The sequence below is a fragment of the Pseudonaja textilis genome, chromosome 6 (genome assembly GCF_049901715.1).
Source record: "Pseudonaja textilis isolate UNSWEBS1 chromosome 6, rPseTex1.2, whole genome shotgun sequence".
Taxonomy (NCBI): domain Eukaryota; kingdom Metazoa; phylum Chordata; class Lepidosauria; order Squamata; family Elapidae; genus Pseudonaja; species Pseudonaja textilis.
In genome coordinates, this window is record NC_141995.1 from 5169147 (window position 1) to 5186745 (window position 17599).

General features: G+C 44.7%; 1 protein-coding gene across 2 annotated transcripts in view; it reads left to right on the forward strand.

Moving 5' to 3' along the window:
• The window catches only part of ZNF638 (zinc finger protein 638), a 44316-nt gene that overhangs the window by 14463 nt on the left and 12254 nt on the right, over positions 1-17599 (forward strand). For both annotated transcript variants that reach the window (XM_026723695.2, XM_026723696.2), the window contains exons 6-18: positions 1194-1510; positions 2622-2765; positions 3901-4047; positions 5822-5880; positions 5992-6044; positions 7025-7585; positions 8357-8406; positions 11261-11392; positions 11567-11692; positions 12897-12938; positions 13818-13958; positions 14857-14982; positions 15336-15385. In XM_026723695.2, the coding sequence (XP_026579480.2) occupies positions 1194-1510; positions 2622-2765; positions 3901-4047; positions 5822-5880; positions 5992-6044; positions 7025-7585; positions 8357-8406; positions 11261-11392; positions 11567-11692; positions 12897-12938; positions 13818-13958; positions 14857-14982; positions 15336-15385 (1948 nt within the window). The remainder of the gene's footprint in view (positions 1-1193; positions 1511-2621; positions 2766-3900; positions 4048-5821; positions 5881-5991; positions 6045-7024; positions 7586-8356; positions 8407-11260; positions 11393-11566; positions 11693-12896; positions 12939-13817; positions 13959-14856; positions 14983-15335; positions 15386-17599) is intronic.

A 17599-nucleotide genomic window follows, 5' to 3' on the forward strand; every position in this document is an offset into this window, starting at 1 on the left:
TACAATGTGCTAGACACAACACAGGCAGAGGCTGATAGAGCCAAGGTCATCTCAAGTGCTCAGCAAGAAAGGAGGAGAGTGCCTGAAGAGCGTGCCCGCTACCCAGTTGGGCAACGTGATCTGTGACACTTGGGGGGAAGGAAATCATTTACTTCTTTAATTATACTGAACCACGGGAAATATTTTGAGTTGGATTCACATTTGACCGTGCCCGATATGGTGTGCCCAATGAAGAGAATATTTGAGAAGAGTTCCAGTCTCAAAGAGTTCTGACTTGATTGGGATCATTATTCGGAACCATGACACTAAGTGGAAGTAGACACACACAACAGCTTGGAATTCCTCAAAATTTACTCAACAATTCGGGTTGGGTCCAAGGAGGAAATGGAGTTAACTTTTGCCTTATACAACTCTTTGTTGGCTTACTGCAATAAGCTGTATGTGGGGTTCTTGGTGCTCTCTTGAGTCTGGTTGTTTCTTGAAGACATTTCATGACCCAACCAGGGCACATCATCAGTGCATTCATCATTGGTAGCTTCACCATTCATCAGTGGCAGTGCTGACGTTCCCTGGTTGGGTCATAAAATGTCTGCAAGAAAACAATGGCGCTGAGGGAGCACCAAGGACCCCTCGTTTCATCCCTGAGTTACAAATACTCTCCGTCCACAAGCGGTACGCAGAGCTTCTCTTGAAGATCATCTGGAAGCTACATGGCACTCCCCAAAGCAGGGGTGGGGTACTCTCCCCTTCATGGACTGCACTGTCTCCCAGTAGGTTGCTGGCTGCTATGCCCACTGCTGGTTATTATAAGGTTTTAAATGGCATAGAACTATCCAACCTAGTCAACTTTAAAACCTGTGGACTTCAAATCTCAGAATTCCCCAGTCAGCATGCTCCCTTCTCACTCATTTTTTCCAGATTGGGCAAGTTCCTGACCCTTCCCAATCACTCCCTCTCAAGAGAGTAGGGATTTGTAGGTCCCCCCTGCCCCCCATCTTTAATACAATTTATGTTCATTTCAAAAATGTTTTGTTCCCTTGGTGTTATAAGATCATGGTTTAGATTATTTTTCTGCTATTTCGTTGCCTAAACATTTTGGGGGCCCCTTGTTTTGTTGCAAATGAGCCTTTAAAATAAAACAAGGCAGAAGAATTAGTTGAAAAGCCTCGTGCTATCTTTCTTTTCTTCTCCAGATAAGGCCTTGGAAGCAGTGATGAAATGTTTGGGACCTCGCATTGTTGAACACTTTCACAAACAAGCCTTTAGCCAGGGCTTTTCAGGAGGGAAAAGAGCATCGGCTGATTTTGAGGACGGGAAGCCCGGAAATCCTAAAGTTTCCCCAAAACTGTCCAAGAAAGAAGGACATTCCCGACACAGCTCCTCTGAAAGTAAAACTAAGGTTCCTGAAGCTCTTGAGGGTTCCAACAAAGAAGAGACCACAGCTGAGGGAAAATTTAAGAAATTGCCTTTGGGAGCCCCAGTAAATGAAGCGGAAGTTCTGGCCAATAAGGTAGGTCATCTACATTTGGTCATGCTGTTTAGTCTTGGTGGGACAGTCCCGTCCCATTTGTGTTAGTGGCACCTTTTAAGCAACACAATCCTTTCAGCAGTTCCAAGAAAGCTCCACACCCATTTGCACTACTCAGATAACTCTTGAGGACACAAACAAACCTCCAAGTGGCTTCAACGACTCTCTAAAAGAATGCAAATGACCTGCGGTCTGCAAGGAATATAAATCCTTCCATTCCCCGCCTTCTAGTCAGAGCTGAAGCAGCTTCTGGGATGAGAAGTGAAACATCTTCAAAGAAAAACAAGGAAGTCTAGTTGCCTCTTGAAAAAGCACCTTTGGGATATATATCCTGTTTCCCTGAAAATAAACCCTGTCCAAAAAATAAGTCCTAGCGTGGTTTATGCATGTGCCTAATATAAGCCTTACCCCTAAAATAAGCCTGGCCACCCATTCCCTCTAGTTGTTTGCGATGCTGTGGTGGCGAGGTGGGGTGATGGTGTAGCTGCCAGGCCACGCACGCTTCATGGCTCCCACAGCCAGGCATCCACGCCTCGACACCTGCCTCATGGTAGTAGCAGGAGCCCACATAGCTGCTGGCCCACTTCTGCTTGCTCACAGCTATAACAGAGCAAGAGGCCAAGTGGTGTGTGTTGGTGCCGTAGCCGTGAGGCGAGGCAGGTGTCGGGGTGCGGATGGCCTGGTTGTGAGAGCCCTTAGGTAAGCCGATGTGGGGCAACTCCACCCCCACCTCATGGCTGCAGCACTGACATGCCACACAGCCTGCCCTGTCAAGCAAGCGGAAGTAGTGGGCCTCCCATACATGGGGGGACGGGGACACTCCTAATAAGCCCTAGTTCTCATTTTGGGGCCCAAAAGAAAATAAGATCCGGTCTTATCTTTTGGGGAAACACGGGTATACCAATGTTATCTGAGGTTCAACGGAGTTTTAGAAAATACGCTTTGTAGATTTTAACCACTGTTGTCCTGCTATTGGTTTCTTTTGAGTTAGCTATAACCGCTTAGTTTTTTTTTATTGTGTTTCTTGGTATTTGTATACAAGAGACTAAATGTGGGACATCATGTAAATTTACTTTTAAAAAATTATTTGCAGTTTTGGAGTAAATTCAGGAGCTTGGGGACTATTCTTCAGATATCTGACTTGCCAGAAGATGGTTTTACGGATCAAGACATTAAGAAAATAGTTCAGCCTTTTGGAAAAGTTAGTGACATCTTAGTTAACCGTTCTAAGAATGAGGTAAGCAGCTTCTTACATTTCTAATACACTTAAATTTGCTGAAATTCACCCCCCCCCTTTTTTTTTTTTGCAAAGATAGATTAGGGTGGATATGTTTGGATATTTATATTGCCACAGGAAAATGCAAGATTGTTTCTATTGCATGCATGCATAGCTGGTAGGCTGTTTACTTTCAGGGTATACAGTTTAATGCAAAATACAAAAAAGAAGAAATACCCTATTTTTCGGACTATAAGACGCTCTGAAGTATAAGACACATCTACCTTTTGGGGAGGAAAACAAGAAAAAATCTGCCTCTGCCTCCCAGCAATTTGCCTCCTTGCAGCAAACAGCCAACAGTCTGGTCAGCTTCAGCACAGCCTGATTTAGCACAAGCAGCTGATGGTCAGTTGGAATTGCCTTCTGACAATCAGCTGTTTCAGGCTGCAGGGATCACCATTGCCTATTGCCACCTCCGAGTGCCCCATTTTCCATGCATTCCGATGCCCACCACCCAGAACGGGTGGAAAAGGGCGCGTGGAGGCAGAAAATGGGCACCCGCAGATGGCAATAGGCAATAGCAATCCCTGCAGCCTGAAACAGCCGATCGTCAGGAGGCAATTCCAGCTGGCAATCAGCTGCTTCTGCTAATCAGGCTGTGTTGAAGCTGACTAGGCTGTTTGCTGGGAGGCAGAGGTAGAGGCTGAAGGGTGAGGGCCGGTGGGGCGGGGTTTTGGCAGCATTTGCTGTATAAGATGCACAGGCATTTCCACCCACTTTTTTGGGGTGGTGGGAAGTGCATCTTATATACTGAAAAATACGGTAATTAAACAATTGAAAATACTGAAGTATGGACAGTCCTAGCCCTGATGAAGTGACCTAGTTGGGTAATGAAATGTCCGCAAGAAAACAGCCAAACTAAGAGCATCAAAAGACCCCATGATTGCTATTTTTTTTAGTGCTTGTTACAGCTTCAATATCATAGATAGCAGTTTTATATTTTCTTGCATTGATAAGTAATCCTCATTTTGATTAATGTTTGTATACTGCATTTTAATTGTTGCTAGTTATTTCTGTTCTTTCAATAGGATTCTGGTATGTCACTGAAATAAAACATGAGTGGGATCTTAAATAAGAAACTTTCTGTTTTCTGTAGGCTTACCTTGAAATGAACTACAAGGAAGCAGTAATAGCAGCTGTCAAATACAATGAAACCTGTCCTGTCCTCATTAATGGCAAGCGTGTGAAGATAAGCGTGGCAGAAAAACCCAAAGCAGAAAAACCCAAAGTGGCTTCTACTCAGGTAAAGCAGAGATCTGTTGCGAAAAGGAAAGTATTTGTGGGTACATTCCTTTCCTCAAAATATTCCTACGTGGTCTTGAATTCTGCTTTAATAAGAATGGCAATTTGGACAGGCCACCAGATTTCATGGTTTCTCCAAGAGTTGTTTTGCTTTGCCAGAAATTCTGTTAAACATTTGATTCCGGGAGTTATGATACTCTTCCACGCAAACTGTTTTAAATCTACCAATATGCTGTCCTCTTTAAGCAGAGGTTGTGACCCACCTGTGTCCCTCTGGTGCCACAGGTAGTCCTCAACATACGATCATAGTTGAGTGCAAAAGCTCATGTTGCTAAGTGAGGCAGTTTTGAGTTTTGCCCTGTTTCACGGTTGTGGATTGAATCGGTGCTGTTGTTAAATTAGTAACCCAGTTGTTAAGGGAATCTTGACTCCAGAATGCTGCACGCGTCATAAACATTGAGTCAGTCACCAAACATCCAAATTTTAATCACGGGGATGCTGCAACAGTCATAAGCGTGAAAAACGGTCATAAGTTGCTTCTTTAATGCTGTTGTAACTCCAAAGAGTCACTAAATGAACCGTTGTAAGTCGAAAGCAACCTGCACGAAGAATGAAATCTTGTTCCGCCTTCCCTTTTCAGGGTCTTACCATTTAAAAACATGCAAAAAACCTTAACATTTATAATTCATCTTCCCGGCATGGAATTTGCTGATGCTTTTGCTCTGGCACATTATTCACATCCTGTCTGTATTTACTCTTGAGCTTTATGCATTTCCCATAAACGCATAAAATGGGTTTTTGCTGGGTGGGTTTTTCCTGGTTCCTTTGGCTGCAGTAGAACCCAAGCGGGCTGTTCGGTATGCGAGGACATAAAATTGACAGGCTCAAGCAGAGTTAATAGCTCCAAGTGGCCTTCCTTAGCGCCTGGGTGTCAAATCCAGTGGCTGATACTCCTCAGAACAAACCAGAACTGGAAAGCCTGCCCGTTGTGGTTTCCGATACCTGATTGGAAGCGGGATCCATAGGTTATCAGAATGCCAGATCCCTCATCAGGATAAACATCCCACAGCAGTTTAGCTTTGTAGAGAGAGTCCTCAACTTAAAAACCATTCCTTTCATGGTTGATTGAAGTTACAGCGGCACTGAAAAAGGGACTTGTGACCGTTTTTCACACTTAATGACCATTGCAGTATCCCCGTGGACACGTGATTAAAATTCGGAACCACTTAACAACTGACTCATATTTACGATGGTTTGCAGTATCACATGATCTCCTTTTGCGACCTGAAAAGCAAAGTCACTTAACAACCATGTTACTAATTGAAGAATTGCAGTGATTCACTTAACAAACGTGGCAAGAAAAATTGTAAAATGGGGCAAAACTCACTTAACTGTCTTAACAATAGAAACGTTGGACTCGGTTGTGTTTGAAAGTCAAGGACTGTGTGTATAGAGCAGGGGTGGGCAGCTATGGCTTCTTTACAACCTGTGATCTTCCAACTCCTTGAATTACTGAGCCAGCATAAACTCGTCAAGGGGCCATAGCTGCCCATCCCAGTATAGATATACTTTGATTGGCTTAGCTGTCAAAAATCCAGGAGTTGCTTTTTGTTTTCCTATGGAATGGATGAATAGGTGAGGTACTTTTTTTGTGTTGTTTTGGCAGAAATCAAGGGGCACCTTCTCAAAATAGTACCGTCATTAAATTCTAAACAAGCAGCTGCATTTTTGTTTTGTTTTGGCAGAGCCTAAACATCATTTCTTTTTATTTCCAGAGCAAAGGAAATGAGAAGAAAGTTGCTCCGAATACCAAGGATTCTGCCCCGAATAATAAGTAAGGCCATTAGTTACTCTGGACCCTCAAATGCTCCCGGTCGGCTTCTTTGATGTGAGCTTCCGGGTGGGTGGATGGAAATTAATTTGACTGTTATTTTCTTCTTTTTAGGAAAGAGCAAGTCCCACCTGTTGTGAAAAAAATGACTTCGCTGTCTTCTGCCTGTGAGTTTTTCATGTTTTAAGCTATTCCCTCTCTGTATGCCTGTGTGTTTTCTTGAATCTTCAACCCCAAATTAGAGATGGATGTCTGGTATTTTTTTAAACCCAAACCAAGCAGTCTGGTGACTCAGGGCTGCTTGGAAGTGGGCTGAAACCAAAGGGGGCTGCATAGAGATTGATAGGAGATGTTCTTGGGGAGGCCGATCCTGCAGAGTGGTGACTTACACAATTAGTACTAGAGGATAAGGCTTTTTGGATAAATACAGAGTGGCCAACATTTGCAGAAGTGAGGGTGGAGGTTCATTCTCCGAGCTTGTGGGTTGGTTTCCGAAAGTCTCGCTACCAGGCTAAGTAACATCTTCAGTGGAGTTTAGGGAATGTTCAGGGTTGGTGTTCTTCTGCTTATATGGGCTTCATAACCTCCACCTTCCTCCTCCACCCGAGCTACAGATATCCGCCACTATTGCAAAGTTGCAGAAGTGGCTCATTTTGCAGATGTTTGATTATTTTGTTAACGGCAAGAAGGGATTGTCCTGAAGAAAATCATAGATTAATGGGGCTGGAAGGGACCTTGGAGGTCTTCTCCAACGTAGGAGACCTTATACCCATCTTAGACAAATAGTTGTCCGGTCTCTTCTTGAAAACCTTCAGCAGTGGAGAACCCACAATTCCAGGAGGCAACCTGCTTCGTTGATTAATTGTTCTCACTGTCAGGAAATCCCTCCTCAGCTCCAAGTTGCATCTCCCTCTGAGCAGCATATTAGATTTTTATGGTGGACATTTTAATCTTGGTAGACCGTGCATCCATCAATAGATTTTGAATGCAAGCTTTTTTCAAACACGGCAACTTTAAAATGCATGGACTTCAGTCAAGGTTTTTTTTAAAAAAACTAAAGTTGATAAGTATGAAAAACGGGCCGACTTAGTTTCATTACTCCAAGAATCTCTGTAACCATACCAACCAGTGCTTTATCTGTCCACAGCTAAAACCGACATCAAGAAACCTGGAAAAGTTGTCAAAAGTGGGGAGACCAAGGTAGCCCCCAAACCCAAGAAACCGACAGATGGCAAGAAACCGGGCCCTGTAAAAGAGAACAATGCGGCCAACCCCGCACCCTTGGAAGAGGGGAAAAATCCTCCCAAGGTGAAAAAACCTGCCGACCCCCACAAACCGGTGGACTCCAAGGCCAAAGAGCCCCCGAAGACCAAGAAGGTTGGAGATCCCAAGGACAAAGAAGCGTTGAAGGGCAAGAAGCCGTTGGAATGCAAAGCAAAAGAGCCTCTGAAGGCCAAGAAGGTCATAGATGCCAAGCCCAAAGAACCTCTGAAGGCCAAGAAGGTCATAGAAAACAAGAAAGCTGGGGAGCCCAAGGTCAAGAAGGCTGCAGAACCCAAGAAAGTGGGGGAGTCTGACGCCAAAGAACCCCTCAAGGCCAAGAAAGTAGCCGAATCCAAGGAGCCTCCCAAGGAGCAGAATGCCGGGGAGCCCAGCCAAGCTGGAGAATCTCAGGGCAAGGAAGCCAGCAAAGCAGCAGACGCCCCAGGTATCCTTTCCTCAACGGTGGGCTTTCTGAGGCTGGTCCTCCCAGAGTTTCAGAGCCGCTCCCTCTGCCCCCCCCCTCCTGGCAGAGAGCGTTGTCTCTCTAGCCCCCCTCCCTCCCTCCCCCCAAGCATGGCTGGGACACCCTACCTTTTGAGTTTCCTTTGGTTGGTGGGAGGGACAGGGTGGGCAGCAGTGGGTGAAAACATGGTTGTTTGCCTGTCTCCCCGCGAGAAGAGATGCAGCTGGCAGAGGGCAGCTGGCTTGGAGGTTCTCTTGGGTTGAGCTTTGGACTGACAGCACGAGGTTTGGGACACCACCCCTCAGGCACGGTGGGTGGGGGGGTAGCGGGGTGTGTGGGCATGTAAATACTTTTCAGTGGGAGAGAGGGGTAGGAGGAACACCTGTAACTCTGGTTTTCTGCGTTGGCAACTGGAAGATTTGTGGACTTCCACTCCCAGACTTTCCTAGCCAGCAGTTCTGCGAGTTGAAGTCCACGCATCTTAAAAGGGTGTGAAGGGTAACAAGCACTAGTCTGTAGAATTGTGTCTCTCGACACTTCTTAAGATACGTGGACTTCCAACTCCCAGAATTCAAGCTGGGGGAATTCTGGGAGTTGAAGTTCACACCCCTTCCAGTTGTTATGGTTGGGAATCACAGCTACGGAATGAACAGAATTTTAGAATGGGTTCCTTCCTACCCCGAAGGAACCCGGATTCTTGATAGCTCTCTCTCTTCAACCAGTAAGAATTGTTTAATTTTTTTAAATTTGCAGATAAGTCAGAAGCTGTTGAGAGTCCTGAAGCAGTTGAATCTTCCGGCAAGGTAACCACCACCTCCTCCTTCAAAGCAGTGAAAAAGCCCCACCAAAGCCAGGAGACCTGATATTCCTTCCTTGCGGCCAACCTATTCATGGCCATGTGATGTCATTTTGGGAGCTGGGCAGTTGACCCACATTTACAGCTGTTTGCAGCAGTCACGTGACCATGATTGATTTTTGTTGGAGGTGGGGGGGTGTTTACTTCTGGTTTCCAGCCAGTAAAACCCCACTGAGTATAATAAAGTTTGCTTACTGGTCATGGTGTTTGTTTGACGATTGTAAAATAGGTTGCAGTCACGTAGTGGACCCGCTCAACGACCACAGTGATTTATGACCATAATTCCAGTCCCAGGTCAAGTCATGACTACCTGTACCATAAACTAAACTGAGCCTTTCTTCTTCTGTTGTTCCTTTCTCATTACCAGCTGGCTTGTCATCCTAGCTGTCCTTAACACTGACTCCTAAAACACCCCTCATATTTTATCCCAGTTCAGTAAATGGTGGCCATCCATAGGAGATAACTGGGTCCCAACCTTCCCTTCCCCAAAGAGGAGAGGCAGGAATGTCTTTTCGTGGTAATCAGTGGAAAGAAGCAGAGAAAATCTCAAATGTCCTAGGACGGGGTCGCCAACCTTTTAGACCTCAGGAACCCCCAAACTCATAATTTTAAATCCCGCGGACCACTAATACGAATTTTGACTGATAGTGGCTTGCTGACGTTTTCCCAGGGTCTCTGCAGAAAGCAGCAGAAACCCTGGGAAAATCCCTCAAAAAGTATGTCGGAAAATTCCCCACCCTGTTTTCCTACCGATCGATCATTATTTGGGATTCGTAGGACACCGTCTCCAACTCCGTTCTCAGGGGGAGAGAGAGAGAGAGACTTTTGGCTTCATGCAAGGAAAGCAGCAGAAGTCTTTCTTTCTCTCCTCCAAACTCCTCCAGAAATGAGTCTTGGTGAGACTTGCCGTGCCGGCTCAGCCTCTTGGAGCAGGAGGCCTTGCAGAGTCAAAAAAGACTCATTTCTGGCGGAGTTTGGGGGAGAGAAAGTAAGACTTTTGCTGCTTTCTTTGCGTGCAGCCAAAAATAGAAGGCGAGTGGGGCAAGTTCCCCCCCTCCGCCCTTTCCCCCCTCCCCTCACTACCTTGTGTTGTTCTCAATGTAAGTGATGCAAGCCTTGTGTTCCCGCGGGCCATGTGGGTGGCACAATCTTGTGTTCCCGCGCAGCCTGGATTAATTGCTTTGCGGGTGACATTTCCCTGCGGACTACCAGATTTTTTTCACGAACTACCAGTAGTCCCCAGCTCACTGGTTGGCGACCACTGTCCTAGGAGACCTTGAGTGGGCCTAACTTGCATCATTTATAACTTAACTCTACAATTGTGTTGTTTGAAGTGTTTTTCGAACAGTTCCTGTACAGGTAGTCCTTGACTTAACAACCACAATTGAGCCCAATGTTTATGTTTGCTAAGTTAAACGTTTGTTCAGTGAGCTTTGCCTTGTTTTATGACCTTTCTTGCCATAGTTGTTAAGTGAATGACTGCAGTGGTTAACTTAGTGTAATAATGGTTGTTAAGTGAATCTGCCTTCCTCATTGACTTTGCTTGTCGATCATGTGACCCCAGGACAGTGCAACCATCATAAATATGAGTCAGTTGCCGAGCAGCTGAATTTTGATCACGTGAGTGTGTGATGACCCGAGGTGTGGCACAAAGGCAGCACAGTCACATAAGCAAGAAGAGTCCCTTTATAATCTCCAACTTTGCCCCCAATGTCCAGGTTATCTTCGGCTGGAGGAAAAACTCCCAGGAACAGCCTTTAGCTAGAGAAAATCCGGTCCAAAACAAGATACATACAGACTGGAACTAAAAATCCAAACAAACCAAGCTGCAGTAATTAACTTGACAGGGCAGGAGAAGGAATTTCAGACTTGAAAGCATGGCAAAACTCACACAGTTGGAAAGACGCCAGGAATACAGATAAGCCATGAGGAGACCAGATAAATTCACAGTTTGCTCCCAACAACTTGCTGTGTGCAGCTTCCCTTTTTAAACACTCTGTCCCCAGCTCCAGCTAATGAAGGGAATCGGGGCCCTTTCCTCCCTTATAAGCTACACAACTCACGTTGCTCCCTTCTCCGTTCCTCCCTGCATGCCCTAGGATGAAGAGGGGTGGGCCTGGGTCTTCCTCTGAATTCCCTCTCCCTTGTTCTACCTCTCTCCTGCTCTGCCCAGATGGACTTTGCCCTTCCCCAGTTTCTCCCACAGCAACACTCCCACTCCCTCTCTGCTGTTTGGCCTCCCTCTGAATCCGGGCAACACACCATGGGGGATGCGCCGCATCAGTCGTAAATATACAAACTAGTCATAAGTCCCTCATTTCTGTTTCTGTTGCAACTTTGAACGGTCACTAAACGAATCATTGTATATTCCTCATTAAGAACTTCTCATACTGCTGCAAGTTCTTTTTTAAATGTTGTCTCATTCCAGAAGAGGAAATATTGCATAGGATTATTTTCTGAATTTCTGATTCAGATTTTGAGGTTGAATTCTTGAAGCGAGAAAGGCTGGTGGAGGGGATTTATTCTACTTGCCTCCATGCCAGGTTTTCCCTTTTCCAGGAGAGAGAAGCCTCAACACTCTCCCTGCTGGGCCAAAAAGAGCAGGAGAAGGAAGGCTGGCCTTTTAAAAACTTAATTGTCAGACTTATTGGTCTCCCATCTCGCTGCTCAAGACAACAGAGAAGTTTCCAAGGACAGACCAAGGGGTTCCTCGTGGGTCCTGAATGTGGGAAGGAGGAAAGGGCAGGAGAATATTCAGCTTTCCCAGTAAAGATTCTGATTTTCCATTTCTATTTTTCCAGGATCCTGAAGAGATGTGTGTCGTGATGATTTCCAGTTTCCCTGAGACCGGGCTCAGTCTGGAGGAGATCCGAAACTTAACCAAGCCCTTTGGGAAAGTTAAAGACATTTTAATTGTGTCTTCACATAAGAAGGTATTGAACAATCTGTACAGGGGTTAGAAGAGGAAAAATATATATATATTTGTTCATTCATTCTTTCTTTATTAATTAATGTTTGAAAATGATTAATTTTTCCACCCAGTGCCAACAGTTGGAACAAAGAAGTCATTTGGTTTCAGGTCATTGATAAAAGGTTTTTTTTTAAAGGCATATGTCGAAATAAGTCGTAAATCTGCTGATTCCATGGTGAAATTTTATACCTGCTTCCCAATGTGGGTGGAAAGGAACCAGCTCTGCATTTCTCTGGTCCCTGAGCTGAAAGAGCTAAATGAGGTCAGTAAATTTTATTTATTAAATTTATTTGCCAGCCCTCTTGCCACAAGGCGACTGTTCTTAAAAGGTTGTTGAAGAATAAATTAAACAAAAAGTGGCTAATGATTTATATCATTTGAATACTAGGTTGGGGAAGACGGAACTAGAAGGTTCTTTGTTACCAAACTCCATCATTATTCCTAAATATCTAGTTAGATTTAGTGAATTGCAACAACTGAAGAGGACAGAATTGTTTGGTAGCTCCTAAGCGTCCACTAAGGCTTCAGGGCAGCTTTCAACAGTTGTATATTGTGGTACTCTTGGGGAGCAGCATATGTCCCAGGAAAATGGGAAGGTGAGTTAGAAGGGAAAGTATGGAAAAGGGTATCTAAGAAAATTTATACGGCCAACTAACTCACTCTCAGTAACTTTGGGCAACTTACAGGAAAGCCCAATAGAAGATCAATTAAAAAAAAAAAACTCTCCCACACCTCTCTGATGACAACAATTAAATGAGCCACTTGTTGGGCTCTGTATCAGCCTGGGGTCCCCAAGCCCTTTGGCAGAACCGCATCTTCAGGGTCTTAGGGAAAAGTGTCGAAGTAGGAGCCAACTTTACCTCTGCAGGGATGATGTTCTACAAGGCAGGAGCCACCACAGGGAAGGCCCTTCTTCTTGGTCTTAGCAGATGAGCTTTCTTAAGAGAAGGGGACTGGTAGCATCTCCTGCCTTCCTGTTCGGGAGGGTCTGGTGGATGTCACTGGGAAAAGAGGGTCCTTCAAATAACAGGGAGGGGCCACCACGGAGAAGGCCCTTCTTCTTGGTCCCAGCAGATGGACCTGCTTAAGAGAGAGGACTTGTGACGTCTCCTGCCTCCCCACTCTGGTGGGCCAGGTGGATGTCACTGAAAAAAGAGGGTCCTTCAAAGCAGGGGTCTCCAACCTTGGAAACTCTTAAGACCCGTGGACTTCAAAGCTGGCTGAGGAATTCTGGGAGTTGAAGTCCACAGGTCTTAAAGTTGGCAAGGTTGGAGACCCCCTGCTTTAAAGAACCTAGTCCCAGGTCAGGTAGGGCATTGAAGGTGACAGCCAGCACTCTGAATTGGACCCGGAAGTTGACAAATTAAGGAGATTTCCAGCAGAAGATGGGCGATTAAGTGAGAGTTTGTAAATTGATAAACGCCGTCTTCTAATTGCCTAAATTTTCTTGACCCTTTCTTTTTTAGGAAGTTATATTTACTGCGATGATTAAAGATGCAAATTCAAGCGTAAGTAACAAGGTGTTCCTTAATACACTGTTGATACTCAGCCTGGGCCCTTGGGGTGGAGAAAGGGGTTACAAAAATAGCACAACAGATTCTTTTTTGGGGGGCGGGGGATGACTATGAAATAGTCCATCTCCTGTGAAGAGTGCAGTTACCACCAATTAAATCCTGAGTCTCGAGCTAAACTTCCAAAGGATTTATTGGGAGTTAACATGTCTGGCACTGCCTGGGTGTAGCCGTCTCTGAGACATATCATTCATTGTCACCCTTGACCCTGGTTTTTCCCCAACCCCTGGGTGTATCATAATTCATATTCAGTGGGACACATCCATAGCCAAGAGTCATCAGTCATGTTCTCCAGTTAGAATTTTGCGCACCAGAAACTTCAGTCACCTAGTTACTATCTTTGAAAACTATTTATGGAATGCACTTTCGCTTTCCAAGCTGCCGCACTGCTCTTTCAAACCCCTTTCCCTCCTCCCTTTCTGTTGGCATCTCTAAAAAGACCGTAGAAACATTTTATGAGTTGACATCATGTGTTTGGAAAGTATCGATTAAGAATGTAATTGTCCAAGAATATTGCATTTTGAGAATGCAGGCAGTAGGAAATCTAGCATACCAATTTATGGTGGGCAGTGTAGTGTAGAGAGTCTTCTGTCTCGTTACGACTTCCAAAAATAACTTTGTGATGATCGCCAATAACGTCTTTAGTCACGGAAAAGAGAGACGCAGCACATTCCCGTTGAGCCATGTGCTACCAAGGGAGGTGGGAAAGAGTTGGGCTGTTGATTATATTCTGAGGATGGAGCCTTTGAAAAGATCAGTCGAGTCGCCTTAAGGACCCCCTGCCCACTCCGTGTGCTTGCCTTTCCTTTGCACCAGGTGAACACGGAGACGCTGTACACCCAGTTTGTGCATCTGGGCAACCTGCCAGATGAGGGCTACTCCGAGCTTGAAATCCTTTGCGTTGGCCTTCGCTTTGGACGAGTGGATCATTACATGGTGATAACCAACAAGAACAAGGTGACCCTTCCTTTCTACAAGGCAGAGCCCAATATCTATCTGTAGGAGAAAGGGTGGCAGAACCCGCGAGAGGCGGAGTGAAGAGGGGAGTCGGCCTAGAATCCTATGTAGCCATAAGCAGTCTTAAGTCCAACCCCACCCCCTCCAATTCCATTGACACGTATCTGACTCCAAGCAGGCACCAACCATGAGTTGAGAAGATTTCCAGTGTACAAGGGCTCTTAGCAACAAATATGCACCGGCCAGCTCTTTTGTGCCTGGCAATCGCGGAGCTCGCCCTTACACAATACCCTAACTTCTTAACAATCTGAATTAAGCCCACAATTTCCATGGCTGCTAAGCAAGACAAGTTGTTCAGTGAGGTTTGCCCCATTTTACGACCTTTCTTGCCACGGTTGTAAAGCAAATCACAATCATTGTTAAGTTAGCCCCACGGTTGGGAAGTGAATCTGGCTTCTCCTGTGGACTTTGCTTTTCAAAAGGAGATCACACGACCCCCCCCAGGACACTGTCACCACCATAAATACAAGCGTCCACATTTTGATCACCTGACCCCCAAGGATGCTAACAATCATCGTAAGTGTGAAAAGGGGCTCATAAGCCACTTTTTTCAGTGTTGTTACGACTTCCAACGGTCACTAAATGAATGGTTGTACGTCTAGGACTAACTCCCTCGGCTTCAAGGAATGCTCCTCATCAGGTTGTATTTAAATTTTTTTAAAAAAAGTTGGAAAAACTGCGCTGGTCTTTATAAGAGCCGTATCAGGCCCACGCAAAGCCTTCCTTTCCAGATGTGGAAGGCTGTCGCCCCCTTCAAGATTCCCTTGGGAGAAATGCAGCCTTTGCTACAAGTTCAGGTCCTTCTGTGTTGATTTTCTGCCCCTTTGAATTTTTGAAGGCCATTTTCCAGCTGAACAGTGCCGAGTCCGCGGCGTCCATGTGTCGCTTCTTAAAAAAGTATCCTTACAGTTTGGGAGAAGTGGAATTGACCGTCTCACGCTCGCCCAGAATAGAACCTACAGCTGTAAGTCATCTTCATCTATTTTGGCCTCTTTATCTCGGATTAGTTTGCAGCCGTACCAATTCAGGATGACTCCGAATACAGAGAAAGTTTGTAATTTTTAACGTCAACGTGTTGGTGTATAGGTGTTAGGTGTTTTGTTCTTGTTGCCACGTGAAGGATGGTTGAGGAACAGCTGGCTGGAAATTTGCCGTCTGGGCAGGGTTGCAAGTGAGGGTAGAATGGAATGTAGCTTGCAGAATTTATAACCCGGATTCGTTAACCAATGTACAGTGGTTTTCCAGCTTTTTCCATTTAGGCAGTCGCGTTGTTATACTGTTCCTTGCATATCAAAAAGCTGAATTTTTTTTTAACAGGCTGATGCTGTAAAAAAAGAAACGAAAAAGCAAGAAGCAGGCCAAGAGAGGTATTTTTTCATTGATATCCAAAGTGTGCGTGTATTTGTGTGTGTGTGGGGGGGATGGGTAGGTGTGGGGATGGGATGGGAGAGATTTAAATTATGATTGAATAAAACAAACAGAAGTCTCATTTATTTTCCTTTTTGTGCTAAGCCTTGAATTCTGGCTTTTTAGAAGCGATCCCCTGCACTTCCCTTATTCCATTGCCTCATTCTGGACCTGGCATGAATCTACAGCGGTTGAAAGAATAAATGGGTTTTTCAATGCATGCAAGTAGTTCTATGTGTCCGTCTCAGTTGTCTTTTTTCCTGGGACACAGGTGAGCCTGAGAAGTGACACCATCACCTGTTGTTGTGGGTATCCGACCTACATTTTTTGAATGCCGGTGCTTTTTAAATCCTAGTGCCCTGTCACACCTTCCGCTAACGTGATTTGTTTTTTTAAGTTGGTTGACTTGGGACCTGGGATATGTGACTTTATCAAGCCATTTGAATTCAGCTAAATTGCATTCAGAGGTTGAAACACTACAAACCATGGAGAGGTAACACAAAGTTCAAATAGTCGCATTGGGACTTCATTTATATATTTATAAATAGACCAGTAAGGGGACAAAGATATTTTAATGCACAATAAAGGGGCATTTTCCTTTCAAAATGTCTTTTGTAACCCCAAACCCATCTCTTCCCTAGCTTACTCTAGATACATAAATATAATTTGCCTATCTCTATACATTGTAGATACACATTTAAAATAAATGTACTTCAGGCAACCAGAACCTTTGAAACGATATCTGTAGTGTTCGCTAACTATATAATGATGTAGACTTGGAGCAGGTTCTGTGTATTTTATTTTACTACAACTAATAAAATACTGTTTTTAGAGTACTTCTGCACATCCAGCCTCTTGAGTTGTTGATGGTCACTGCACGTTGCCTATGGAGAGCACTGTGGTCTCTTTTTCTGTAAAAGTTGGGTCTTGGTATTTCCCATCAAAAAATGTTTGAATTTCTGGGTTAAACCGGGGGGCAGCTACATCCATGGTGGCTCTTCATAAACAGCTTCATGTTTTATTGTCTTTTCCTGCCTGTTCGGTCAAAGGGAGGGAACAGTACGGCTATTAGGTACTCAAAGCTGTTACTTTCTAAACTTTTTTTTACAGGCATTTCAATTTAAAATGGAAGAACCTTCGTGTTCGCTTACAAAGCAGGGGTGTCCAACCTTGGCAACTTGAAGACCTGTGGACTTCAACTGCCAGAATTCCCCAGCCAGCTTTGCTAAGTTGCTGAGGTTGGGCACCCTGTTGTAAATGGTGCTTCTGACACTGATGAGAGATGAAAGCAAGAAACTCTTTGAAGCTATGGAAAGCAGAAAGAAAGCTTAATATTTTTTTTTTTTGCCTTGTTCTTATCAATAGTGTTTTGGGAAACCTCGGAGAACCATATTTATGGCTTTGCAGTCAATCAGGCATGCTTGATGAAAGCTTTCCAGCATTTACCAGCAATTACAATGGGTGATGCAAATGTGAGCAGGTTCTCTTCTTGATGAGGGCAGCTGTCCTGAATATTTTTTTCTGCCCCATCTCTCTCTTGACATTTTTCCAGCAAATTTCCTTCCCTCAGCCCCCCCCCATCCCAAAAAGAAAGCAGAACAAAATAACCGAATGCAAAGTGGAGAAGAAGAACTGGAGGCTTTTAAGAAGAGACTGGGACAGCCACTTGTCTGAAATGGTAGAGGGTCTCCTGCTTGAGCAAGGGTGGGGTTGGACTAGAAGACCTCAAGGTCCCTTCCAACCCTCTTATTCTGTTCAGTTGGATGCTGCCCTTTGACTTCTGAACAGCTTGGCCTTTCATTGCTCTCTGGATTGTCCTTTTCATTCAGTTCCTCAATAGTCCAAAGAAGAGGGGGGCTGCCTTAGTGTCAGAACACGACTGCGGAATAAACTCTTTAACGCTCCCTGAAATCAAGAGGAACTTCCTGCAACTTTTATTTTTATTTCCCGATTTTTCCATAACTCTTCAACATATTTCCTTTATTGCTTATGCATCTTAGTTTTGTTATACTTTGCTTTATCAAATGATTTTGGATTTGTGAGGCATCCAAACCACCAAGTTGTTTTTTTCTTGACTTAAAATAGCATTCTTCTGCTCCCAAGCGAACTATGTCCAATCCCTACATTCCTTGAAAGCCATTTGAAATATTCTCGGTAGGTGGCTTATGAATAAT